The sequence below is a fragment of the Sycon ciliatum genome, chromosome 9, assembly GCF_964019385.1.
Source record: "Sycon ciliatum chromosome 9, ocSycCili1.1, whole genome shotgun sequence".
NCBI lineage: Eukaryota > Metazoa > Porifera > Calcarea > Leucosolenida > Sycettidae > Sycon > Sycon ciliatum.
This window is the reverse complement of record NC_088651.1, coordinates 18,508,671-18,536,276: the sequence shown is the minus strand read 5'-3', so window position 1 is coordinate 18,536,276 and position 27,606 is coordinate 18,508,671. Positions and strand designations below refer to the sequence as shown.

The window sequence follows — 27,606 nt, the reverse complement described above, 5'->3', positions numbered from 1 at the left end:
AAACGAAATTGTGGTATGCTGATATCCTTAATTCTTTCTTAAATTAGAATGATCACGGCTTCACCTGACACCTAGTGCATGGCGAAACTTCTTTTCAAGCATAAACTACATCCTCATGGGGGCTACCTAGTCATGGGTGAGTGCTTTGCGTTTTCGCCTAATTGTTAGGAGGAAATAAAATAATAATACACTTTTGTCAATAAGACAGATCACGGTTTCACCTAACTTCTGGTGCATGGCGAGTACTATTCAAGACCTGGAGGTGAAGCTGCAGGCTGCTGACGCGGAAAAATGGACGCTGTCGGAGCACGTGTCTTTGCAGGAAAAACCGTACGCGGTTTGGTAGAGGATTTCAACTCTAGGCTGGCGCAGCACAGATGGCAGGTGGTATCTAAACTCTTGGCAATCTAACTTGCGCACTTCCACCGAAACTGGGTGGCTGCACCCTAATAGATGGGGATTTGTATGTAAAATGTTATCAATGATGCAGACAGCCAGACTGTTTCGGCCAATGAAAAAAGTGCCTTTTCGTTCTTATAAAGAACGTGTTGTAGTCTTTCGGAAGTTGAGTCGACTGGTTTTGGTACCAGAAAGCTGCAAACCAGTGTTCGACCTGTATTCCCAATCGAACATATTTGAATAAGCAGTCCCGTGCTCATGCGGGCACAAGTCACCTGGTCACCGTGCCTGCAGCCTACACCTTTCACACCCAGGTTCAACTCGAGTTCAAATCGAATCACTTTAAGTTGTACCCTTCAGGCTACGCTCTTTCATATTAGTATGCGCAACTATAAAGCCTTCCAACTTGGAAGGTTCTAAGTTATGAAAATTAATAACATGAAAGGCGAAGGTGAGAACGCTCAAGGCGAAAACAAGCTAACCATCACGGCAAACTAAGAATGTTAGCTTTAATGAGATGGTGACGAAAGACGAAGGACCACGGCACAGGATGGCCCCGGCTCACTATGAGAACGCGAAACCACAGCCACCGAATTTGAGAGGCTCATGTTTACATGTAACATTTTGGTCCTTTCTTTTTAAATTTAATCCTTGACTCTCCATTCGAGTATTTTATAATGAATCAATTTCACATAATCACTACGCCCAGGTTCACGCCTAAGGCGAACTTCACTTAAGGCATCTCCTGCTTTTTGTCTTCTAAATAAAAGTTTTGTTGAAACGCTCTACCCGATGTGAACTGCCGGTCCATCAATATAATATTATGCTGGTTGCTGAGTGTTGCACACGAAACTCCGAGTAACATCGGAAAAAGATTTGTTTCCTTCATTGCTGTGTAATCTTTGTATTACTGGCTCGGTCCACTGGACATAGAGCACTATACGCAGCCTGAAGACCTTAGACAAGATGCTGAACTGGATATTATTACAGTGCACATCAGAACAGGTTCGCCACCAAGGTGAGTCGACAACACACAGCCGTGTCCATATGGCTCCTACCCTACCGGAATGCCTGAACTGGTGAATATAGCCTCCAGGTCCTGTGAACCAAGAGATTCAGTGGATATCAAGCCTCTTTGTTCCGGTGATTGGCCGGTCGCAGAAAAGCTGTAGACCAACAGGAAATGATGGCCCTAGGCCAACTACACGCAGCGAAGCATGCTGATTATTCTTGATGGTGTGGAAAAGCTAACCCCTGAAACAGATGCTTGACAAAGTCATTTGTCACGTATGATGCCACCAGAGGATGTATAGTCATCGGTGAGTGATTTGAATTGTATCCTAATTGTTAGGAGGAAACGAAATTGTGGTATGCTGATATACTCTGAATTTTCTTCAATTAGAATGATCACGGCTTCACCTGACATCTAGTGCATGGCTAAACTTCTTTTCAAACATAAACTACATCCTCCCGGGGCAACCTAGTCATGGGTGAGTGCTTTGCGTTTTCGCCTAATTGTTAGGAGGAAATGAAATTGTGGTAAGCTGATTTATAATAATACACTTTCGTCAATTTGAATGATCACGGCTTCACCTAACGTCTGGTGGATGGCGAGTACTCTTTTCAAACATACGATACATCTTCCACACGCCTTGATCTATTTAAACGCAGCGTGCTGATGGTTCGTCCCAGAAGCTTTACCACCAAGCAGCAAGACAAAGTTGAGCTCGGTGAAGTTCGCATTGCGACCTCTTAGAACAATTGACGTCTGATTTAAGGTCGTGCCAAAGCCTTGCACGGCTTAGTCGTAAAAAAGCTCCAGTTCCTTGAAACAAGATGTTATTTACGTTTTAACAGGGCAAGTTACATGTGCAGGTAATCTCTGTTTGCTCTCTGAGAAGGATTTGGCACCGCGCTGAACATATCGAGCAGAAATGGATAGACGGTGGTCGGTTTGCGCGCCTATTTTTCTCTGCCTGGTCTGCTGGTTCTCATCCTCTTTTGGTGAGCAGCTTCATTTTTTTCTTCTTTTTTGTTGTAAACCTAGCTGACTAATTCCAAATTGATCCTACAACATCGCATGTGGGACAGAGTCTGCTTTCTAGATTATTTTGTCAGAATAAATATACAGGAAATACGAGAGGCCGTAGAGTGAGTGCAAATTACTTATAAATGTTCGCCGAGGTCGCTACCACCATTAATTGTAATACCTGTTATGCAATAAGAATCACGGAGCAGAGTTTGCAATGATCAAGGTGTGTTTGAGCCCATTATCCCAACGGGGTGATACTGTTGAGTGTGATCTTCTTTAAGGAGACTCTTAAGAAATGTCCCAACAACGAATAATTCATCCTCTTCTAACTATTGAAAAATTCCTTCCGTGAGGTAAGGCGGTGTGGCATATAGATACCACATCATCAAGGTATCTGTATGGCGAAATCAAAGTTATTTTATACTAAAGGATCTAAAATTCAGCTACACTTTGTGTTGCAATTCAAATTATAATTCAACACCAGCAACAACACTTAATGTATATGTCTATTACAAAATTAATATTCTCCAAGCTCACATATAATCTATTCAAGCACACACTTCAACGTAGTCATCAATTGGGCTCGGAAACATTGTTTTTTTTGTGTATTGAAGCCTCTACAAGCGTTCGTCTTGCGGGTGGATCTAATCCGCTTAGAGGTCGTGTGGAGGTTGGCTTGAGCGACGGCACGTGGGGAACCGTCTGCGACGATTACTGGGACATCCGAGACGCAACTGTTGTTTGCCGCCAACTCGGGTAAGTAAGTTAATGGCATAGTCTGAACCAAAGCATTAGGGTCCATAATTATTATTCAACCATCACCCCCGCCCTCGCCAAGTATGCTTTCGTAAACACAGGAAATAAATTCATTAAGCGTCCTAGTGGAATATGGGAATATGAAGTATAATATTTGAAATTGAATTAACAATGTGGAAGTGATGCACTTAAGTATTTGCTGTGCAGTCTGCTACTAATTCTAGGTTTTGAACTCGCCAGATTCTTCTATCTCCCTTGACTCCATTACCTAGGGTGCATTTGATTGGCACGATCTAGAACAGGATCGAACAGCTGGTGCACATGGACCAGCCTCATGCCAAACACACGGTACTCCAGAAACAGAGCACATGTTTGTGAAAAATGTGCCAAACTTGGTGCATTCTTCAAAATGTGTATGAGTCACCATGGTCACTTTGTACGGTACTACGAATCCAACCCGACATGCTTCCCGTCGAAAGTGCCCCTTTGTTACGTCAGAGCTACAAGCACTAATTAGGAGGCGCAAAGCGGCCTTTCGCACGTGGCGCAAGGGAGGCTCCACAGACACCAAGCTTTACAACAGCTTTCAGCGCCTTCGCACCCAATGTAACAATCTCTATCGTTGTCTGCGGAACCAGTACTATCAGAAAATGTGTGCCAAATACAGAAAATCTCCGCGTCGCTTATGGGCTACAACTATGTGACAAAGCGTAAACCAAAGTCGTCTCCCATTCTTGCACCTAACCTGAATGACCACTTACATGCAATAGTCCACGACCCCACAAGCACGTACGACCTGCCGTCTGCACCGGTCCTTGAAGATGCATTGACCTCTTTCGATCGGGTCAGCACTACAGAGGTAGAGCGTGCTCTTCGCTCCCTTATACCGTGCAAGGCACCGGGTTCAGATGGCCTTCTGCCTGGTTTCCTCAAGTCTATGGCGTCCTCCTTGGCGCCTTCTTTGGCACAAATCTTCAGCGCGTCTCTTAGCAGTGGAGTGTTTCCTTCTGCCTTTAAGCGAGCGAACATCACCCCGATCCCAATATCCGCCCAGACCGACGTCTACAGCGCAACGAGCTACCGCCCAGTTTCGCTGACGTCGATCCTATCCAAAGTGTTGGAATCCGTGGTAATGTCGCAACTATTCTGTCGCCTGGACTCGACTACATTCCTACATGATCACCCATTTTGGTTCCGCACAAATCGCTCCGTCCATCAACTGCTCTCTCTGGCAATTAATGACTGGTGTCTTGCTCGGGACCAGAACCTGACCTCTGTTGTCGCGTTTCTTGACCGTAGTAAAGCGTTCAATCGTGTGCAGCATCAGCAGCTACTCTTGGCTTTGCACGAGATTGGTATCAGCGGATCAGCACTCTCATGGTTTAAATCCTACCTTTCTGGCAGAGCCCAGCGGGTCCTCAGGTATGGTGAGGTCTCTCCATTTCTACCTGTCACTCGTGGGGTCCCGCAAGGCAGTGTCTTGGGCCCAACTCTGTTTAACATCTATGTTCGCCGCCTTCCTGCAACTGCTGACACATCCGGGACGAAATTGCTCGCTTTTGCGGACGACAAAACGGTGTACGCATCCTGTTCGACGGCAAAGGAGGCTGCAGATTTAGTTTCCCACACGTTATCAGCACTCGCTACTGATCTTCAGCAACCTGGCCTGACTATCAATGAGAATAAGACTGTTGTAATGTTCATCGTTGCCAAGCACTCGCCGGTCTGTCCCACGCCCACTGTCTGTATCGATGGTAAACTGCTGACAGAAGTGTCCAGTGTTCGCTGTCTTGGGGTTGTAATTGACAACAAGCTCTCGTTCACACCTCATTGTGATAAGCTTGTTGCCAAGGTGTCACGCAAAATTGGTGCTCTACGGCGTTCTTTTCGTCAACTGTCCCCATGCGCTTGTCGCCTTTATGTGCTATGCGTAATTCAATCTGATCTAGAATTTGCATTTCAAACGTTCTTGCCCTGCTTATCTGAAAAAGACCGTGAGCGCCTATTTGCTGTTCACTGTTGTGCGATCCGAGCTGCCTGTGGTGCCCATTACTGTGCTGACGTGGACCCCCTTTACCACTCTCCTAAGCTATGTCCTCTGGACCACCGTTTCTTACAGTTGTTCATTAAATTTATCTTTCAGTGTAAAGTAGCTGACCCGGTTGCCAGTTTAGATTCTCTACTTTGTAGGCACAGTACACCTGGTTACACGACTCGCGGCTCTTCTGCAAATAATCTTTTGTTATGCCGATATAAGACTTCATGCGGGTATCGCTCATTGTCTAGTAGGATTGCTTTACTTTGGAATGCTCTGCCCTTTGAAATGAAGTCTTTCAATACGTCTCCTGCATTTAGCGCCCATCTTGCCTGCCTTCTTAATTACGGGCCACAATGTACCCGGTTAAAACAGCTCCTTTTTGAAAATGTCTTCAATGAGTGATGTGTCGCTTTGTTTTGCTCTAATTGGTGCTTTTCTCCAATGTCATGCAGTTGAATTTATTCAGCTTTATTTATTGTGTGCTTGCATACTGGTATTAGTTTAGTCCCACAACCTGCGAAAAAATGATCAGCTGTAGCACCTACTCCACCTTTATGTTTATGTGTCCATGTCATTCGGATCTTCTCAAGTTGTACATTTACTGTTCCGTCTGTTGAGATACCGAATTCAAATGAATCAATACCAATACCAATACCAACCCAAAGCGTATGCACGTGATCATTTGGGACCAAAATCGAAGTTCCCGCCAGGTTTCACTGTGAAAAAGTGAAACTGCTTGGTCTGCTCCAGCCTCGAGGCCGGAGCAAGCAGAACATGTTCTGGCCGACTCACAACAGGTGCAGTCCCAACCAAAAGCGCTGTTCTGGTGAATCCTCTGCTAGGTGTACCAAAAAAGAAAGCGCCCCAAGTCAACTACATTTCCTGGTGCACGGGCTGTTCCTGTATAACTGAGACACCGGGTAATAATTATGTTTGTGCGAATGGATATTGTTCTAATGTAAGGTCCCAAACTTCCCGAGAGCACGAGTATCGACGCCGAAGGGCGACGGACACCCCTCATCAGTTGAGCTTGAGGAGGCTGAGGAAGATTGTGCCCGAAGAGCATCACGTATATAGTGCTCTCCAGGCACAAACATCACCATGAATACAAACTTACAGAGACGCTCCGTTTCCAGCGCGACAAAATTAATACCCAATGAACACCAGATAGCAGCGTGAGTCAGTGTTGCTCCTGGACGGTGAGAGCAGACGTTGAGGACCATCGGTCATTCACATTCTGCCCGTATTTGATTTTTGTGATACAGCGTGGTGCGGTCTGTCTAACGCGCTTGTTCAAACTCTCGAAATACACCAGCATCTGCTTTTAATAATCCGGTTTCGCAAAGATCAAGCATTCTCCTCCCAACGGCTCTTTAAAGTTGCGTTTTGTATTGTTCTCCAATTCACGTATGGGATTTTGTTGTTGTTCTCGGCGTGCCAAAGTATCCGCGTGCATCATTCATGCGGAATTTACATTTTTCAAAGTATTCGTCTAGAGACTATGTAATAGACCTTTTTCACAACCTTGATGCAACTGCCTAGTGTTTCTTTGCAACAGAGCCTTCGGCCATATTTTCCAATTTACTGCCTTCCCAAGTCGTCACAACAAAGCGCTCTCAGCCGAACCACGAAGAATAAAGACGCCAGCACAGCAAGGACACTTCCATTGCCAGATACTATTTTCCACGTCTCCAGACAGCTGTTTCGTTCCCTGCCGGAGCTCATCAGTAGAGGATGATAATGATGATAGTGGAGTATAAAGAATGATGATTCTTATACAGAAGAAATGGCGCAATTGCGCGTTGTCCACATAGAAAACTAACAAATGCAAGCTGCTAAATGTAAAATGTCAGAACAGGGTGAAGAGTTATTGCACGCACTCATTGGTGGAAAAATACATCACACAGGCAACGCAAATCTTATGTGGAAATGGCCCTACAACTAATTGCAATAAAAGAGGAAATAATGATGCCACTGGAAAGTACATGTATGTTGTTTGTAGTGATATTAGTATAATGATGACTCACCTCCGAGATCCGCCAACGCGACATGCTCCGTTGCCGTTCAGGATTCACACCGACCTGTCCGCTGGTCAACACGATCGACAGCGGGAGCCCTCGCTGATGCCTAGATGTCGATGTGCACTACGAAACTTGTAGTCGCGAGTGCGATACTGGCAGGTCTAGCACTAGCAACCACTGACAAACGAGATCTCTTGTGTCTTTGGTGCTCTTCCTTCTTTCCATGTCGTATTGATTGAATAAACCCGTTTTGGTTCATCCAAGCCCATATAGGTCGCATGCCACCTGGGTTGGAAGAAAGTCAGCTCCTGTCTCTACCATATCGGGACCATCTGGGAAGACGCTATTATCGAGCTCCTCGCAGAAATCCACACGACTGTCCCAAGCCCCTTTTGACAGAGGTCCTTGTACATAGGCAGAGCCAATCCTCTAGCACGGAGTTGCTATTTGGTCAGGTCGTTGTTCACGTGCACATCTTGATCGTTCAGTTTGAAATCAAGACGTTTACGGTACACTGGCAGCTTGGCCTAGCAGCTTATGATGCGCAGCCTCACTGGTCTTGCGTTGTCCTAAACGCTTTTGCTATCGTACCCAATGCGCTCTGCAAAGAGTAGTTTGGTAAGCACTAATCCGGAGGAGCTGCTCACATCTCTACCAGTGTACATGTAACCAATTTCACTCTACGTATATATTATAACAAGGAACCGAGTGTATGTATCTATTATTGCACGATTAAAGAGGTCATAGAACGAGTAAAAGACCGAGGTCCCCAAACACCGATGTCGTAGTGTTTATGGGAATATAAACACTGCTATAAAAACCGAGGCGTAGCCGAGGTTTTTATAGACAGTGTTTATATTCCCATAAACACAAGACAGAGGTGTTTATTCTATTTATACCTAGCTTCGTTTTTGGCCTGAAATACTGGTCCGAAATAGCTATTTTAGTATCCCAGTATACTATTTTATACTATTATGTGTAGGTAGCATTGCGTGTTCCAGAGCTAAGACCTATCATTCAACCAACATCTGCATCAACACCCTGGTGGCTGGGTGGTCAAGATAGGTGCTTGGGAATCTTATGGTTGCAGGTTCGATTCCTGCTGAGACTTCTTTCTTCTCTTCAATTTTTTTCTTCCTCAATTGGAGAGAAAATTTCCAAGTCCCTTGAAAGTTGAAAAGTTACAACCTCTAAGTGGGTAATATAGCTAAGTATATACCCCAAGTTAAAGTGGTGAATATGGAGATATATTCACCAGTTATAGATCACAGGAATTAGTGGTGGTTAATTTAATATGAGCTGGGCATAACTCTCGATATACACGAGGTTCTTTTGATATAATAATTATATTTATACCTCTCCATATTCACCATTAGGTGTGACCACCTAATGGCTTGTTCCTCGCTGACAACTACTGCTAATTCCCCTTAGCGGTGTATATGGAGATATATACACCACTAAGGGAGAGCATGCCTAAGACTGTAAGTGTATATGGAGTGAGGTATAATTAAATTTATACCGCGACTAAGTACAGCGCTATGAATGCTACGAAATCAGCATCTGCTTTTTGCTCTCTCTCTCTCAGACTGCATGAATTCCAAGACCCATTTTGTGTCGAATCCGCGTTCATCTGAATAGGTATGCAAAGGCAAGCAGCGCTATCCCCCGCTACGGAGGTGGTCGAGGCCCGATATTGCTGGACAATTTAGAATGTACTGGGCAAGAAAGTGACTTGTTCCGATGTCAAGGCGGTCGAGTGGGCGTGCACAATTGCGAACATTCGGAAGATGCCGGTGTCGAATGCGGTAAGCTGTGGTAACATACCAGTCTCATATTATTATACTTCTAAATGTACTGTAAAACCGGAAAGTCTAAAGACCAAAAGGTTTAACGTTTTTGTAATTTTGGCATGATTACGTGCAGAAAGCTTAGCGATGGCTACGTGGCCATCCATCTATATTCGCATCTTTACACAGAAATTTAGCGATAACGTGTTTTCAAATAACAAAAAAGAAATTGGTCGTTAAAACGTTAGACTTTGTGACTCGTTAGACTTTCCGGTTTTATAGTATGTGGCATAGATTGAAACTCCGCAACACTTAACAACGGGAGTAGGGTGAATTGAGCTGAAACTCTGAGTTTCATGCCTATCCATCTGTCAATCCCCAGACTGCATAATGGTAGTGGTGGAAATGTCCTGGGGTTGTAGGAGGGTAGCGGTAAGAATCTCCATTGCAATTTTAGAATTGTAGCTTTTATTTTACGGTCCCTATTTCAGAGGCATTGTTGTCAGCCGACCCTTAGTGCCGGATTGGCTTACTGTAAATTTGTACCCCAGGAAAAGGGGATTCAGGGTAAATTTTGCAAGCCTATTATATTCCCTTACTTGTCTATCTTTTCTCAGATAACAGCAAGGTTCGAATTGTGGGTGGACCAAGTGAGATGAGGGGCCGCGTTGAGGTTCGACACAACGGCGTCTGGGGGACGGTTTGTGACGATTCCTGGGACATAAATGACGGTCATGTCGTCTGCCGTCAACTCGGGTGAGTTTTCTGGGTTTAATTGTAATCCGTGGACTGTTGTAAAGCGAATGAATTGTTGCGTTTTTTCAGCGGGCAATATGAAAGCATGATGAGGGGAAATTCCTCATGATCTAAACTATATGTTTGCAGCGAGGTGTAAGCTGCCCGGCCATTGACAGAAGCATTATAGATAAATAAGAACGTTTAAAAAAAATATATTCTCATTCTTATTTTATTAGGGATTTCCCAACACGCGTCATTGACTCTTTACAGAGAACCCTGAGAAAGTCTGGATGGATGATCGAAATGCAGCAGGTGAATTATACCGGCTGTAAGCAGGTGGCAATGCATTCCACCTGTCAGCGCCTACCTGAGAAATTGCACTGAAACCCTAGCGTGTACTAGAAGGGGTAGAATACGCTTGGCAGACATATAACCATGGGTAAGGGCAGCAGTGTGAGCACCATGAGCTCGAAGAGTAAATCGGTCTTGTAGGAGGGAGCAAGTAAGGTTATTCAGGCAGCGAGACACAAATACATAGGTCTTGAAATTGAGGCGTTGTTCAAGGGTGTATACATTGGTATGACCGTAGAGAGGGGCAGTTGGGGTCATTCTATCCTAGGAAAATTTAATATTTAGCCAGACTGTTGTTATATGGAGCTTGCGACAAACCGTGTATATACTGATGCTGTGCTGCCACACTCAAGAGTAGACTGAATTACAGATACAATAATTATAGAACAGTCGCTTGCCAAAGTTATTGATAATTATTCTGTTGCTAATATTCTTTAATAGCAAGCGGAAGCAGAGGGGTCAATGGGGTGTCATGACAGAGAACTGCTGAATCAGGTGGCAGCTTTTTATCAGGGCGGCGAAGTATTAAAACTGTCCTAGATGGATTCAATGAAAGTCTTTTTCGTTCAATTTAGCCATCAAGCCATCGAGAGCAACCACGTCTTCACTCAGTCGAGTAGTGCATGTTTGACAGAAATGGCTACGGATATGGAAGGTTATATTATCATGTGCGAAGATTTTATGAATGCCTGAAGCATTGTGGTGTATCGCGCATGCATATATAGAAGAACTTCTTACAAGTGTAGGTGCTGGGTCAGCGACGACATCCGTTGTCCGGAGATGATGTGGAGTTGCCGAGAGTGACTGTTGTTGTTGTTGATTACTTGACAACCTGATGGGACAAATTGCTTGAAAAATCCACCGATTACAGTTCTACTGTAAGTGTTGAAGTTCAAAATATCACATTACGGTAGCGGCCCTACTACTTGCGGGCGACGGATCTCCTTTTGGCGGAGTTCCTTGTACCTAGGTAGAGCCTGTCGTCTGGCAATCTGCTGTTTCTTGATCAGGTCGTTGTTCACATACACACGTTGATCGTTCAATCTGGAGGAGCTGCTCGCATCTCCACCAGTGTGTATGACACTAATTTCACTCTACTTCAGTTTTATTCCGGGAATAGGAACAGCGCTGTGAATGATACGAATGCGGCATCTCTTGTTACTCTCTCTCTCTGTCTCTATGTCTCTCTCTTTCTCAGTCTGCATGAATTCCAAGACCAGCTTTGTGTTGAATCGGCGTTAATCTGAATAGGTATGCAAAGGCAAGCAGCGCTATCCAGTCCTACGGAGGTGGTCGGGGCCCTATATTGCTGGACGATTTAAAATGTACTGGGCAAGAAAGTAACTTGTTCAGATGTCGAGGCGGTCGAGTGGGCGTGCACAATTGCAGACATTCGGAAGATGCCGGTGTTGAATGCGGTAAGCAAACATTCCCATAAACTATCTGTACATTTATATGGCATTGCATTTAAAATCCACAACGGTTAGCAATGTAACTAGGCTGAAATATGCTGAATCTCATGGCTATCCGTAAATGCTCAGAATACATGATGGTACTGATGGAAATGTCCTGGGGTATAGGAGGGTAGAGATAAGAACCACCATGGCAACTTTAGAATTGTAGCTTTTATTTTTGGTCCGTATTTCATAGACTTGGTTGTGAGTCGACCCTAAGACTGGCTTACTGTAATTTTGTATCCCAAGGAAATTGAATTCAGGGTGAACCATGCAAGCCTCTCTCTTTCGGCTACTTTTATATGATTTTCCAGACCCTAGCAGCGCTCGAATTGTGGGTGGACCAAGTGAGATGAGAGGCCGCGTTGAGGTTCGACACAACGGCGTCTGGGGGACGGTTTGTGACGATTCCTGGGACATAAATGACGGTCATGTCGTCTGCCGTCAACTCGGGTGAGTTTTCTGGGGTTAATTGTAAATCCGTAGACTGTTGTAAAGCGAATGAATTGTTGCGTTTTTTCAGCGGGCAATATGAAAGCATGATGAGGGGAAATTCCTCATGAACAAAAAATATATTTTCAGCGAGGTTGAATCTGCCGGCCATTTCATAAAAATAAAAATAATAAATTTGACGGGTTCGCGTACCGGGCAGGTCAAGAACAAGGAGTCGTACAACTCCCTGGTCAAGAACCATCTTGTCGTTTCCGTAGCACGCCACCACCCCATGATCAGGCGTCAGATGCGGCTCCTAAACGGTGGGGGAGGATAGATCAGATCCACCAACCAGTGGCCAAAGGCCTCAATCCCATTTTCCACATCCATGTTTTACTCATGCCAGGCCACGGCCATTTCATAGAAGCATATATATGAAAATTTACTCGCATAATAAGCCAGTGTGATATGTAAGTTAGAAGAAGCAAATATATGGAAACTAGTTATGAAACAACTATCTACGAATATGACAAGATAATAAGCGGTCAGTACGTGCGATAACAGGGCACAAAACTGACACGCTACTGAGACATTCAGCGACGTAAGACCTAGCTGTAAAACAGTGGGTCCAATGTTATTAGGCATTTTGCCTGTTTTGATTTCCACTATAAATAAAGTATACAACAACAACAACAAATCTTCCAGGCGCAAACCAACAGCCTTCCAACTTGGAACGTGCCAAGTTGGGTAGGACCAAAGATGGGAATGTGATCGCAGCGGAAATGTGCACCAATGTCTCAGCAGCCTGTCAGTTTTGTGCCCTGTTATCGAATGTACTGACAGTTTATTACCTTGTTTCGTTCATGGAAGGTTGCTTCATAACTCGTTTTTATGTATTTGTTTCTTCTTTTTTTAATAAATGGAAAACATGTTTTTATATATTCAGATTCTTATTTTACTAGGGAATTCCCAATAGGCCTAATTGACTTTTTACATGGAACCCTAAGAAAGTCTCGATGGATGGTCGAAATGCAGCAGGCGTAATAATTATTTGGACAGGCGATAAGCAGGTGGCAGTGCATCTCACCTGTCAGCACCTACCCAAGAAATTGGCCTGAACCCTAAGCGTGTGCTAGCAGGAGGTAAACAAGGTTGGCAGACACCTGACCACGGGTAAAGGCAGCAGTGTGAGCACCATGAGCAGGAAAAGTATAGCGGTCTTGTAGGAGTGAGCAGGCAAGGCCATTCAGGCAGCGATACACAAAAACATAGGTCTTGATATTGAGGCGTTGTTCAAGAGTGTATACATTGGTGTGCATGTAGAGATGGGCAGTTGGGTCATTCCACTAAGAGAGCATGTCTGAGAAAACCAGAACATATGTGCAAGTCGATCTCTCAGATTTCGCTCAAATTTTGCAGGTAGGTTTGCTTTGGGGTGTAGATCGACATTCCAAAGCCCGCACAAAATCTTTTGAAGGGAACCATGAAATTGGCATACCCCTCAATAGTGGCCCAATATTGGCACGATTTATGGGTCTACAAACGAGCTACGGCACACCGTACAAGAACAAGCTACGAGCAAAACTCCATCGAGTCAACATTACCTCACCTTAGAAGAGTTCTTGGGGCAGCACCACTTAGCCACGCCAGCATCCCAGAAGACGAGGGCAATCATCCCTTGACGCCACAAATGATCGTCTTGAAAATAGCCAAATTACAAGCGCTGATAAAACTGCGAGCTACGTCCTCAATTAGCAAACACTATACACCGGCAGATAGTAGAACACCTCTTCTAGCACTGAGGACATGTCCCCTTCATCCTTTTTGGGTTTTCTTGAAATAAACAATTTTGAATTTTTCCACTCGACCATTCTGAAATACGTCCCAACTCATACCTGCGCAGGAAAGCTCGCCCCTCCGCTACGTCAAGTCAGCAATTTCTACTCCAACACCACTCCCAATGCTGCAGAACAAAGTTTATTGTTGACTCTGACAAGGAAAAGCAGCGGTGATCACTTGTCACTCCAAACGACAAGCTTCTCCTTGCGCCACCAAAATGTTTCGGTGCAACAGTTGATGCAAAAGTGACTGAATTTTGGCGTGTAGTTTTTGGATTTTACTGCAAGAGGAATGAAGAAATCACGTGCATCGTGACGTAGGATAATGCTTTCTGGTGCACGACACAATGCACATGATCACGATCGTTCCCGAGGCGCTATTCGAAACGGACCATGAGGCAGGAGGTAAGATGCATTATATTTCTTGCATGCTCTGCTCAGAACATTCAGAAACTATCGTTATAGCACTAGCAGTATTGCATTGGCAAGAATTCTTTGAGATATTTCCTCTTGCAGTATGAACAGGGATGCATTTTTTCGCACTAACCTCGCTCATCCTGAACATGGTTCAACAGGAACTACGGCTAGTTTACATGCTGATGATCCACGTAGATCTGCAACAGCAAGGAATGACCGTTGTCCATGCCATCAAAGTCGCTTGGAGTAGACCAGCGCGCGGCCTATACACTGGTTGCATGGGGTATATGGCGCGCCCACATGGCAGATTTCGTACGTCATGAACAACGTGATTTGACCCTACTCGCCCTAGTCTGTGTGCTGCATGTTGAGGGAAAGTCCCGGCTGGAAGGCCTATAACACGACATGCGTGCTCTTGAGCTTGAGATCAAGATGCACTTGATCCGATCTAGATCAACGGGTGATCCATGTAAGTGCAGGTGCGCTTGATCAAGGTGACTCAGAACAACTGCTGAACCGTGATCTACGAGACCTGGCATTCTTGTGTCACGAAGCACGTGATTTCACCATTCCTCTTGCAGTAAAATCCAAAAACTACACGCCAAAATTCAGTCACTTTTGCATCAACTGTTGCACCGAAAAATGTTGGTGGCGCAAGGAGAAGCTTGTCGTTTGGAGTGACAAGTGATCACCGCTGCTTTTCCTTGTCAGAGTCAACAAAACACTTTGTTCTGCAGCGTTGGGAGTTGAATTGGAGTATAAATTGCTGACTAGACGTCGCGGAGGGGCGAGCTTTCCTGCGCAGGTATGAGTTGGGACGTATTTCAGAATGGTCGAGTGGAAAAATTCAAAATTGTTTATTTCAAGGAAACCCAAAAAGGATGATGGGGGACATGTCCTCAGTGCTAGAAGAGGTGTTCTACTATCTGCCGGTGTATAGTGTTTGCTAATTGAGGACGTAGCTCGCTGTTTTATAAGCGCTTGTAATTTGGCTATTTTCAAGACGATCATTTGTGGCGTCAAGGGATGATTGCCCTCGTCTTCTGGGATGCTGGCGTGGCTAAGTGGTGCTGCCCCAAGAACTCTTCTAAGGTGAGGTAATGTTGGCTTGATGGAGTTTTGTTCGTAGATTGTTCTTGTACGCTGTGCCGTAGCTCGTTTGTAGACCCATAAATCGTGCCAATTTTGGGCCAATATTGAGGGGTATGCCAATGTCATGGTTCCCTTCAAAGGATTTTGCGCGGGCTTTGGAATGTCGATCTACACCCCAAAGCAAACCTACCTGCAAAATTTGAGCGAAATCTGGGAGATCGACTTGCACATAATCATGTTCTGGTTTTCTCAGACAGCCTCTCTTAACCCTTTGGTGTCCATGGTTAGATTTCGAACCATGGGTATTTGGTATGCATGTGGGCGCATTCAAACTTTCCGTTCTCGCCCGTATCTTGACAAAATTCAACAATTGAAGGGTCTAGGTGGTAGAGAAAGCTCTCAGCTATCGCCTCGAACAGGTCCCATGGTTCTCCGATGAAATTTGAATTTTCTTCGCTGCGTGCTGCGAGTCAGGAGTGCGGGAAAAGGGGGATTTTCCCAGCTTCACGACAGGCGGCACATGCCAGGACCGGCGCGGTGCGAAGTCATGGCAAGTTAAGCTGAAAAAAGTTGAACAATTCCGACCCAGAATCAGTGAAATGGCTGCAGGAAACAGATTTCGCCTCAGATCTGGAGCTGGACTCGCGTTAGGAGCACGTTATGGCGGCCAATGTTATTATTATTATTATAGGCTTTTCCGCGTTGGCATCGCCAAGCAAGCTTGGCTAGCCTTCGCATAAGCTGCTCCATAATGATGAGACGAAACAATGAATGTATGTATACACGATCTAGGACAGAACCAAGGTTGAGGATATGTTTGAAGAAAGCTGCAAGTTGTGTTGAGGAACACAAAGTTGCAAACTCTACGAAAGTAAACTGCAAGAAATGTTTTGGGGTTGATCTCATGATTATTGTAGTCACTGGCGGACAATGAGTAGTGCTTAAGAGGAAAAAGTTCACTATAGCTCAAAACTGCTGGCAGCAAGAAGTTTGTTAGAAAGAGCTTGCAACAAACAGTGTATATATGCAGTGCTACTGTACGCAAGAGTAAACAGTTTCCTCTGAGACAAAAATGCGATAATACTCCTAAAAAGGACACACTTCAGGCTCTTTACGAACATCTTGAAAGTTTTTGATTTCACAAGTATACTTTCATCACTTAATCCACTGTTCCTGTTCCTTTTCCTTTGCCTGTATTTTACCTGATGAGAAGGCTGGAAGTATACTTGTGAAACCAAAAACTTTCTCTGCGCAAAAAAAGAACCGAGATCTCGTGGTACATAACAAGACGTGGAGATAAACAGTGAAAAAAGTCACAGAGGAAGTAGAGAAAACACACACACAACGCACGGATCTCACAAAAGTGTTATACTAATATGCACAACAGTTATCACGTTTAAACACACGGCGAGGAGACGATAATTTGATAACCGCAATCAATAAAACTAGCTGAACCGACATTTGTGTACTTTATTCATGCAATGTAAAAACGGTGGAGACGATGTGCAATAAAACGATGAAAATATGAAGATATGGTGTAGGGAAAAAAATATGCATTCAAACAAGTTTTCGTACAACACTCATCAGGAATCGTCGTTGTACTAAAGGACACTGAAACAAAAATTGAACTATTATAGAAAATCTAAGTTAGAGAAATAACACTAAGAGCAACAACAGTGAAATTTACAAGTGTGAATTTTAACAATCAAAGCGAGAAATGAACAAAGGAGAAAGGAAGGAAAGACAACGTGATAACACATAACAGCAGTACATTACACGTAGAACATTAACGGCCAAGCTTGGCCGCACTAAACACGACACGTTACTTGAACAATTTCAACCCAATTATACTATCTTTCTGTACACACAAATTAGGCTTATACAGACGCTGATAGATAGCTTCCAACACCTTTAACTGTAGTCCATAACCATGACGACCACGGCACAATACAGTGAACGAAGAGTCGGAACACGAATTGCAACAATCAGGACTAGCTAGCAGATGATTGTACACTGAAGACTTGCTACCACGAAACCTACGCACAACACTAACACTCTCACCGGCATTCTCACCATCACTCCCATCACTGCTCTAATACAGCCTAGTTACACTTTTGCTAAACATCCAAAAATTAGAGCGTGGCTCACCATGATCGGACCTCTAACGTGGTAATGTTTTACGAGCACACACGCGCGCACACACACTACCAAAAAAATTCACGAAAATAAATTTGACGAAGAAGCATACAAAAAAAGGATGAGAGAAAGGTAGCTGACCTGCGCTGCATGGCTTGAACGAGACGATGTTGACATAGACGAGACGAGGTTGGCGTAGGAGAGACGAGGTTGATAGAGACGAGACGAGGTTGGCGTAGGAGAGACGAGACTGACATGGACGAGACGAGGTTGACATAGACGAGACGAATGGCGGTTGAGGACGGCTGGGCATGGGATGATCTCAGGGTCGTGGGTCGATCAATAATCGGGCGCCAATGTTGAATACGAAAAAGGACGACTGACGACACATTATCCAGACATTACAATGGGAACAGGTAGGTTGGTGGAACGACATTTATTAGAGACGGGACAACAGACTACATGGTGATTATTGAAGAGAGAACGAAACGTCGACATGGTGATTATTGAAGAGTGAGAACAGAGAGCAAGTCTGAACGGCAAGATAAAGGGTCTGGGTAGCTAGGGCAAATATGGGCGCGCAAGTAGCTACCCGGGCCAACGGAACAAAAGGAGACAAAAGGTGAGTACGCAAGTGCATGCAGGCCAGCTAGAAAAGGTACGGGAGGAGATACCTGACAATATATTCCGCCCACGCAACCAAGGATACCTTCGAGTTCGTGGATGATGCAAGGGAATTTGGTCAGCAGCAGGCAGAGAACTCTGGATCGCTGTTCCTGTGCACTTTCGATGTAGCCAGCCTCTTTACAAACGTGCCTCGCAAGAAAACAATAGATATCTGCATACAGTCGCTATACCATGATGATGAAATATCAGCCCCGCAAATACCCCAAGATCTTTTCAAGAAGCTGCTTTTCAAAGCCACACCAGACGTGCAGTTCAGTTTCAATGGCAATAATATTATGTACGCACAGAGGGACGGAGTAGCCATAGGTTCATCCTTGGGCCGCGTGCTAGCCAATATCTTTGTTGGATATTTTGAGAACACAATTCTAGACAGTCATTAGCCCCAATTCTATAGGCGTTATGTGGATGACACATTCGTAGCATTTCACAACCGGAAACTGGCATTGGAATTCTCTGAGCGTTTAAATAATCTTCACCCAGCTCTCCAGTTTACAATGGAGGAGAATAATAATGGAGAATTGCCGTTTCTTGATGTATTGATTAAGCATTCTTCCACAGAATTGCTCACCACAGTATATAGAAAGCCGATGTTCACAGGTCTTTACACCCGCTGGGACTCGTTTTGTGACACAAGAAACAAAATTAATTTGATCAGATCATTAACTTTCAGAGCTAAAAACATCTGCTCACCATCACTATTATCAGCTGAAATTGCTAAGCTAGAGGATATTCTGTGTTCTAACGGTTACCCACTCAAAGTACGTAAGCGAGTCATGACAAGCGCTCTTGAACCTAGCCCAGATATAGCTTCTGCTGCACAACTTGAATCTGCAGCGCGTATTATCACAAAATTGCCGTGGAAAGGGCAAAATTGCATTGCCTTCCGCAAAAAGATTACAGCTGCATTTTTGAACTGCTATCCTACAGTATCTCCCATTGTAATTTATACAACCACGCCCGCATTCAGGTCTATCGCGAAGAATGTTTCATCAACTCTTGAAAATAGTAATTTTATTTATAAGTATGCGTGTCGCTGTGAGCAGACGTACGTTGGTGAGACATGTCAGCGATTCTCGGAAAGGATCAAGCAGCATATCCAAGACAAGCTGTACAAGAAGCCGCCTGACAAACGTGTGGCAACAAGTGATAGCGCCATCACAAAGCATTTGCAGGCTTAGCCTGAATGCATCCCGCAGGAACTCAACAGCAGCCTCAGTGTCATCACACAAGCCCGGAACAGCGCGCACCGATTACCACTGGAAGCGCTGTACATTCTCAGTTTGAGGCCAGAACTGTGTCGACAAAAGAAACACATCAAGGTGCTGAGGCTGTTCAAGCTGCAACCGGACTCACAACTTTATCACGTGTTTGTTCTGGTACTGCATTCCCCTCACGTGTTGTTTCCCCCATTTTTCCACTGCTCCATACGTTCTTATGGTAGTGTAGTGTGAACTTGAGGCACGTAAGAATATTCTTGCTGATTCTCTACCCCCAGTATAAATTCTGGCTTCGTTTTCGTTCTTGCTCATTCCCATGTAACTACTGATGAAAATGGGTGAAAAGCTTTTAGTATTATGAAACTGACAACCTTGTTGTTGTGTGTATATAATTATATTTTGTACGAGAGGGATACAGAGCAGTCATTGTCATTTTTGTCGGTATGAGGGTAAGGTCTAGGCATGACTGACTAGGAACAGTGGTGGGCTGTAGGACGAGGTTTTGTAACCTGGGGTCAACTCAGAGAAGGTGTAAATAGCGGGTGTTGGGGTGAGGTAGGCAATCGAGCATGTTGACACTATAGTCACCGAGGAGGAAGATGTCCGGATATGTTGCGGCCATCTGCAGGGCCATCTTCGCCCCTTACATCGAGCTCCTCTCAGACCACTACATGGCTGTCGAGACCGCAGTGGACGCAGTAAACGGTAAGAAATGGGTCGTTCAGCTTTAGTTGTGCAACCCAACGAATATGGTCTCCAGTCTGTCGTCTATTTGAAGTTGCCTGGATTTCAGTTGCTCCTACACATACATGTACATAGCAACGCCACCAGCCTCTCCCTGCGTATTTCGGTCCCGGCGATAAAGAGCGTAGGCGAGTATAGCAAAGTCGCAAATAATCACAGTGCAGACCAAGCATATTATTATTTTCACTGATTGCTAGCACATCAACTCTGTACTTAGCACGCTAGAGCTTGCGGTAATGTCGGTTAACACATTGCACAAGCCATTACTTGAAACGCGCTCCAGCCGCTTTCATAGAGCCGGTAGAACGCACGCTATTCATTGATGCATGTCAAAATGCATAGACACTAAACCGGAATTCACCTGAACTCGCCTGCCAGCAATACAATCATGTATGCGGCTGCAGCACACATCAGAGGTGTACCCGTAATGCATGCACCGTACTTAGCACTAGCCGGTTTGCTACTTTACATTTGCCTTGATTGGGTTGTGGGAAGAACACAAGCTTGCTCCTTTCTCACTCACCCCCATCACCTCTTTTATGAATGATAATGATCTCCTTGATTCAACACAGATATCATAATTCATACCAGACGAAAATAAATAGGAAGGCTGGGCCAGCTACCTCCTCTCATCTGGCAATCTATAACGGACTACGGCCATCACACTCACACCCACACTCAAGCCCCTTAATGGGCATCGCCCTCCGTGTATGAACCGTCCACACTCCGTCCATTTCATGGGCTGTACCTTGTGCACTGACTATCATACATACTATCATATGAGCCGCACACACTAATCTGGAGGAGCTGCTCACATCTCCACCAGTGTACATGTAATAAATTTCACTCTACTTCAATTTAATACCGGGAATAAGTACAGCGTTATGAATGCCACGAATCCAGCATTTGTTGTCACTCTCTTTCTTTCAGTCTGAATGATTTCCAATAACAACTTTGTGTTGAACCGGCGTTCATCTGATTAGGTATGCAAAGGCAACCCGCGTTATCCAGCGCTACGGAGGTGGTCGGGGCCCTATATTGCTGGACAATTTAGAATGTACTGGGCAAGAAAGTGACTTGTTCGGATGTCAAGGCAATCGAGTGGGCATGCACAATTGCGGACATTTGGAAGATGCCGGTGTTGAATGCGGTAAGATGTAGTAAAAACCATCTCTTAATAATGACTTCTAGAAACAATAGGAGGACAGAGAACGTGTTTTTACTCCGAGTTTCACGCACTAAGCGATCATCAGAAAACAGCACTGAAAAATCTGGATCAGTATTGGTTTATAATTATACTCACAAGGCCAAATGATAATAGCTGCAGCATGGCGCAAATCTAAAAGTTGTGAATGGTGGCAGTGTAAAGCGTAAAAAACTGCATCATGAGGCAAATCCAAAAGTATACGTGTGAATGACAGCAGTGGTGAAAGGTGACAACCACTGGAGCCGGTTGTCTCTTACTTAATTAGGTGATGGCTGTGGATGGTTTGAAGTTCCAAAGGTAGTAGTTTTAAATTACTTCTTCATGTATAGGGCATTGCATTGAAAATCCACAAAGGTTAGCAATGTAACTAGGTTTAATTGTGATGAACCCCTTAGTTTTATGACTATCCGTCAATGCTCAGACCACATGACGGGAATGTTGAAAATGTCCTGGGGTTATAGGAGGGTAGCAATAGTAATTTTCACGGAAATTTTAGAATTTCAGCTTTTATTTTTCGGCCCCTGTTTCATAGACATGGCTGTAAGTCGACCCTTAGTCGTTGACTGGCTTACTGTAATTTGTAGCTGAGAAAAAGAGAATTCAGCGTGAATTATGCAAGCCTATCTCCTTCCGCTACTTGTCAATATTTTTCAGACCTTAGCCGCGTTCGACTTGTGGGTGGACCAAGCGAGATGAAAGGCCGCGTTGAGGTTCTACACGACGGTGTCTGGGGGACGGTTTGTGACGATTCCTGGGACTTAAATGCCGGTACTGTCGTCTGTCGTCAACTCGGGTTAGTGTTCTCGGTTTTTAAAATTGTAATCCGTCCACTGTTGTAAAGTGAATGAATTTGCGTTGCGTCATTTAATCGGGCAATATGAAAGCATGATGAGCGGAAATTCTTTATAATCAAAGAGCTTTCGGCCACGAGGTTCAATCTGCCTGGCCATAGGAGAGAAACATAGATAAATGCAAACGCTAAATGAGAAGAGCATCGATTTTTCAAGTATGGTCGAGAAAAAAGACTATTATCTTTGATATCGGTTCGAATGGCATATATCTCACTTGCAAACGATGAGCCAAATTTGCCAACTCGCCAATTTTATGCTCACGTTGCCATAGGGACCAGAGCAGTGATGACGTCCGTTCTGTTAGTACCGTGAGAGAGATTGTCGATCATTACAGCATTTGATCGTTTTCAATTATCGTATTGTATGCACGATCTGAAAAGGTGCTGTATTCAATGTTGTTAGTTCCGTGAACTGTTTATAGGCCGTCTCCTTCATTTCCCTAGGCTAGCTGAAGCCTAGGAAATGGTTCTTGTCGGTGAAGATGGTAGGTATTAGCCATCACTTCAGAGACATTTTCAGCAAACTCTCAAAACTAACGACTTGACGTTATCTCATCTTTCAATCTCCACCACCCATCGTCTTACCTGGCTTCAGAAGATGTTACGGGAGATATTTTAGTATTTTTGTCGTGAACTATATACGCTTGTCTGCTGATGTCACCACAATCCACCTTTCTCCTATCGGGGTCCCGTCCCAGTACACAACCGAGCTGACTACTGACACACAGCTCACTGCAATAACGTTATTACCGTAAAGTACCGCGAGAGCGCCCCGTCTCGCGAGAGTGCCCCACCTTGATTTCACATCCAGAGGAAGGAAGATCGTATGGTAGAGTGCAATAGAAGGTTGTACGATGCGAGAATCTTAGTGTACTAAGGTCACACTTGGCAGGTTTTTGTGTGGAGCTTGTGTCCGCTCGAAGGTACGGATTGACTGCAAAATGGGCAATATGTGTACAAGCTTCATGTCGAATAACCTACAGACAGCAGACCACCTCCACAATACGACCACGAAAGGATGAGATGGTGGGGCGCTCTGGGGGTACTTTACGGTACAATAAACCAATTGAAACTGATCAAATACTGCAATGATCGACCCTCTCTCACGGGGGCTAAGCAGAACATAAGTCATCACTGTGCTGCTCGCTATGTCAGCTTGAGCATACAATTTGCGATTAGCCAAGTTTTAGCTTATCGTATGCAAGCGAGGGATATGCAATTCGAACAGAGATCAAGTTTGCCTTTCATCTGAACCCTACTTGAAAATCGATCCAATTTCACTTCACGATCCATGCCATACTCCCTTTCGCTATCTCTCAAGCAAGTTCAATAGCACCCAGTGTTAGCATTTCTTTCTGTTAGATTCCATTCCTCAATCGCTTATTCAAAGTAGAGACAGGCAAGCATAGTCGGATGGTCTAGAACCATGATTGAGAAACAGAAGGGACAAGGGTCAAATCCTTCTTGGGCGAGGAAGGATTTTTAATTGAGAACTCGTGGCCTGGCAGGAGGGAATCATGGATGCAGAGAATGGGATTCCCGGTCTACTTTCTGCTGGGTTGGATCTACTCACTTCCAACCACTTTAGGAGCTTTATATTGATCCAAAACAGGTCTTGGCGTTACTGCGGATGCAGAATACTCGGTCTCCAGACACGTCTCACGCGAACCATGATCTCCTTTAAACACACTGGAGAAGGTCAGATGAAACAGACACGCCAGCCGACATCAGTGACCGTCCTGTCGTCTAAGTTAATAATCATATCAAGGCAATTTCATTTCTCTCCGAAACTCAACACTTGCAGAAAGAAACAAAATCATCAGTCCCACCACTGGGACTGGAACCCGGGACTTTGCTATTCGGGAGCTCATTTTGTCTTTCTTTCGTATCTGGATTGCATGCGTTGGGTTTTGGAGAGGAAAGAGCAACACGAGGCGGGCGACCTCATTTCGTAATATTTGAAATTCTCCGTGAAGTCCAAGGTAATCCCCTCTGCTGCCGAACCCTGGAGAGATATATGACTGCTGACGAATGAACCCTGACAATGAACAACAATTTCAAATTGAACTCGGTTGAGCTGTTCGTTTGCTCATGACGCCATCAATATCCTGTTTGGCTGTTTTTGGTTCAGCAGATGGGAAACCAATACATGCTTTGTATATGTAAATTGCATTAAGCCGAAGCGGAGAAGCTCTTGACGATCTGCATGAAGGGCGAGACTAGGCTGAAGCTGGTAGCAAATCACAGTTGTAAAACATTTCACCCCACAGTGTGTCGCATGATAGAATAAGTGTAGAACTTACTACTAGTAGTATGTTATGGCATGTATGTTGTCTTCATTGCATTCAGAATGTTGAATATGGTCAGTTGCTCTTCAAGAAAAATGTATCTCCCTTTGTGACTGTAGGTTTTCGACAGCTATTTTGGCCATTCAGCGATTCGGCGGCGGCAAAGGCCGGATTTTACTGGACAATTTGCGTTGCAATGGGCTTGAAAGCAACCTCTTCCAGTGTTCTAGGAATCCGGTAGGAGACCATGACTGTAGCCACAGTGAGGATGCTGGCGTGCAATGTGGTAAGAATTGTGAATGCCATTGACGAAAATGCTCTTAGTGCAACTCCTTGGTCCTTATCAAACTACGCATGAATGAAAGTCAATAATGGAGTGCTTAAGCTAATCTGCTGGGTTATTGTTGTCAGCCTGGTTTTCGTTTAGATTGGCGACAGATAAAGTATCCGAGTATAGTGTAGCATGAAATGAACGTCAAATTAGACACGAGTTAGGCTTTCACGAAACTTGTTATAGTTGTGATATTGAGCCCCTTTTTCGCAATCAGATGGTTTCTGTCTCCGTAAATTCAATTGATTTCTGGGTACTTTTAAGCTTGTAATCGGGCAATAAGCACCAAAAACGTGTTGCAATATGATGAGTGTGAATTCCGTTGAAATCTTCAATAGGTCGTTTGCAAAGGTGGCCGATATCTTTATTTGCATTAATGGATTCTCCACAGGGTATAAGTCTCTCGGAAGAGAGTCAAAGAATACGAGAGCAATTTTCATCTTTAATGCAAAAAAAGTAGTTTGACTTATTTTACCCTCTCCGTTGTTGCTTGTTCTGAAATTATGCAGTACGATGAGGACATGATCTGGCGCCGGGGCAGTACCGGCCCCAGGGGAAATTCAGCTGTTGGAAGCGGGTGCACGGATGTATGTGAATTGACCCTGTTGATGCGAAGGGTCTGATTTGCTACTCCATCAAACCAATACACCAGTTTATTGACCCAGTTTGATTACTGGACCTGCTGAAGTACCCCATCAGCTTCTGCTTCTCTGATGCACTCTTTAAGCTCCACATACTCTTTTCTTTTGGGTTTTACTTCGCAGACATGTACGATATTTGAAATGCATAACCCAGCATAGCATTATAGCCACCATTATTTACTGCGATACAAACTTACACTTGGTCTCCGTAACAATACCACAGCCGATTGCATATGTAAAATGTCTAACTTAGAGCCCTCATTGTAACCGTTTGAAGGTATTCTTGGAAAAGACAATGCTTGCTCAAGGCAACACAACTGATATAGGGCACGAGGGCACTTCGTGCCCTAAGGTGATAACGCGCGTGCTGACAGGATAGGGAAAGGTGCAAGATACAGAGCTAGAGGGCAGATAAGGTTAGCGCTAACAGGGAACTGTTACACCATCCCTCCCTCCTAAGCGAGGCACAGGTGCCTCCAGGGAGTCGAGGAATATGTGGAAAGGGAATAATCAAAATGAAATCGTGTCAACCCAACAACGCTCATCTAATTGAAGCACCGTGCAAGGTAACCAAGGACAGTCAGGCGAGTGAAGATAACGGAAATGGGGAAAATCTAAAACAGGAGGGGAATGGATTGCTTAACACAACAAGGATTAAGTGGGAATTCTCAAGGTACACGTGCGATTGAATTTGAGCGAGTAACATTTCGCGGTAACCATAGTGTCACTAACATGCCCTGGACGCCCTGTAACGCCTCAGAGCAACTATCGGCCTACCGGCCTCGTCCAGCAAGTTCTCTTCTGGCTCCCAGGTGGCTTCGTCGTCTGGGTACCCTTGCCACTTGACAAGGTACTGAGTCTGATGCCTTCGCTGGCGATCGTCAAGAATCTTCTCCACCATGTATCTGGTCTGACCGTGCAAGTCGGTGAACGGTGGCGGGGGTGGCTGCCGCCTGCCGGGAATAGTATTCTGCTCATACCGGCGCAGAGCAGTGACATTGAAGACAGGGTGGCACCGAATAGCGCTGGGTAGATCCAGCTGATAGGCGTTGGGTCCGATCTTCTTGATGATTGGGTAGGGCCCGAACCACTTAGGGCGTAGCTTCTGTGAAGGCTGATCCCGGGCTTCTGCGGTTGTTAGAAAATCCTTGTACACCAGCACCATGTCGCCAACCTTCAGGTTGCTGGGCACCCTTCCCCTGTCTGCATACTGAGCTTGTCTAGCCTGAGCGGCAATCATGGCGTCCTTTGCCAACTTGACGGCATCCGCCCGATCCTGGATCCAGTCTGGGGCACTCCCTCCTCCCCTCCGTGCCAGGAAATCTGGTGGGGACTTGGGATTAAGTCCATAATTTAGATAAAACGGCGTGCTAGAAGTGGAAGACTGATATGAACTATTAATTGCAAATTCGCAAAGAGGCAGAAGCTTGTCCCAATTATCTTGTTTGTGGTTAACAAACGCTCTAAGCACATCCTCAATTACTCTATTCATTCTCTCAGTCTGCCCATCGGTCTGTGGGTGATTGGCAGTACTAAACGACAAGGTGGTACCTAATTGATGAAACAATTCCCGGAAAAATTCAGAAGTAAATCTCGGGTCCCGATCACAAACAATAGTGGAACTCAAACCGTGTAATCTAAACACATTCTGGAGATACAAATCAGCAGAACCCTTAGCGTCAATTTTGGAAGTCGTGGGGACTAAATGGACACATTTTGTAAGCCGGTCAACAAATGTATAAATTGCATCAAAGCCCTGAGGGGTCTGGGGTAAGCCAACGATAAAGTCCATGGAAATATCTTTCCAGGGGGTGTCTGGTACTGGGAGCGATTGCAGCAAACCGGATCTAGGCAACCCACCCTTAGTGCGCTGACATATGCCGCAAGACTTAACAAATTTCTTCACGTCAAGACCCATCTTGGGCCAATAGAAGAATTGACGAAGCCGGAAATATGTACGATCCCGTCCCTGATGGCCTGCCGTAACACAGTCGTGGTACTCCTGCAGGAGCTGAAGCCTTATTGCACACTTGGGTACACACAAGCGATTGTTTGGTGCTGCACGGAGGTATAGGTACCTGGACTCTTCATCCCAATAGTACCGCTCGTGTAGATTATCAGAGGAATCGCCGCGCAGCCGCTGAATTATT

The 27,606-nt window shown here is 44.8% G+C and overlaps 1 protein-coding gene across 2 annotated transcripts; it reads left to right on the top strand.

Annotated features, from left to right (window-relative positions):
* The first annotated feature begins 2,085 nt into the window (after positions 1–2,085).
* Positions 2,086–25,663, top strand: LOC135825170 (scavenger receptor cysteine-rich domain-containing group B protein-like). Of its 2 annotated transcripts, XM_065337893.1 has the most exons (10): positions 2,086–2,403; positions 3,046–3,187; positions 8,885–9,051; positions 9,651–9,789; positions 11,374–11,540; positions 11,891–12,029; positions 21,123–21,289; positions 22,001–22,139; positions 24,604–24,770; positions 25,325–25,663. In XM_065337893.1, the coding sequence occupies exons 1-10, from the start codon at positions 2,334–2,336 to the stop codon at positions 25,330–25,332; spliced, it is 1,305 nt and encodes a 434-aa protein (XP_065193965.1). In that variant the 5' UTR covers positions 2,086–2,333; the 3' UTR covers positions 25,333–25,663. The 2 variants fall into 2 exon arrangements, with proteins under 2 accessions (XP_065193965.1, XP_065193966.1); XM_065337894.1 differs by lacking the exons at positions 21,123–21,289; positions 22,001–22,139; positions 24,604–24,770; positions 25,325–25,663 and adding an exon at positions 19,222–19,662.
* The last annotated feature ends 1,943 nt before the right edge of the window (positions 25,664–27,606 follow it).

Excerpts from the sequence above, each read along its gene's own strand:
- LOC135825170 (XM_065337893.1), top strand. The coding sequence starts at position 2,334 with ATGGATAGACGGTGGTCGGTTTGCGCGCCTATTTTTCTCTGCCTGGTC. Across the intron at positions 2,404-3,045 it reads CTGGTTCTCATCCTCTTTTG|CCTCTACAAGCGTTCGTCTT; the intron begins GTGAGCAGCTTC and ends TGTGTATTGAAG. Across the intron at positions 3,188-8,884 it reads GTTGTTTGCCGCCAACTCGG|GTATGCAAAGGCAAGCAGCG; the intron begins GTAAGTAAGTTA and ends TCATCTGAATAG.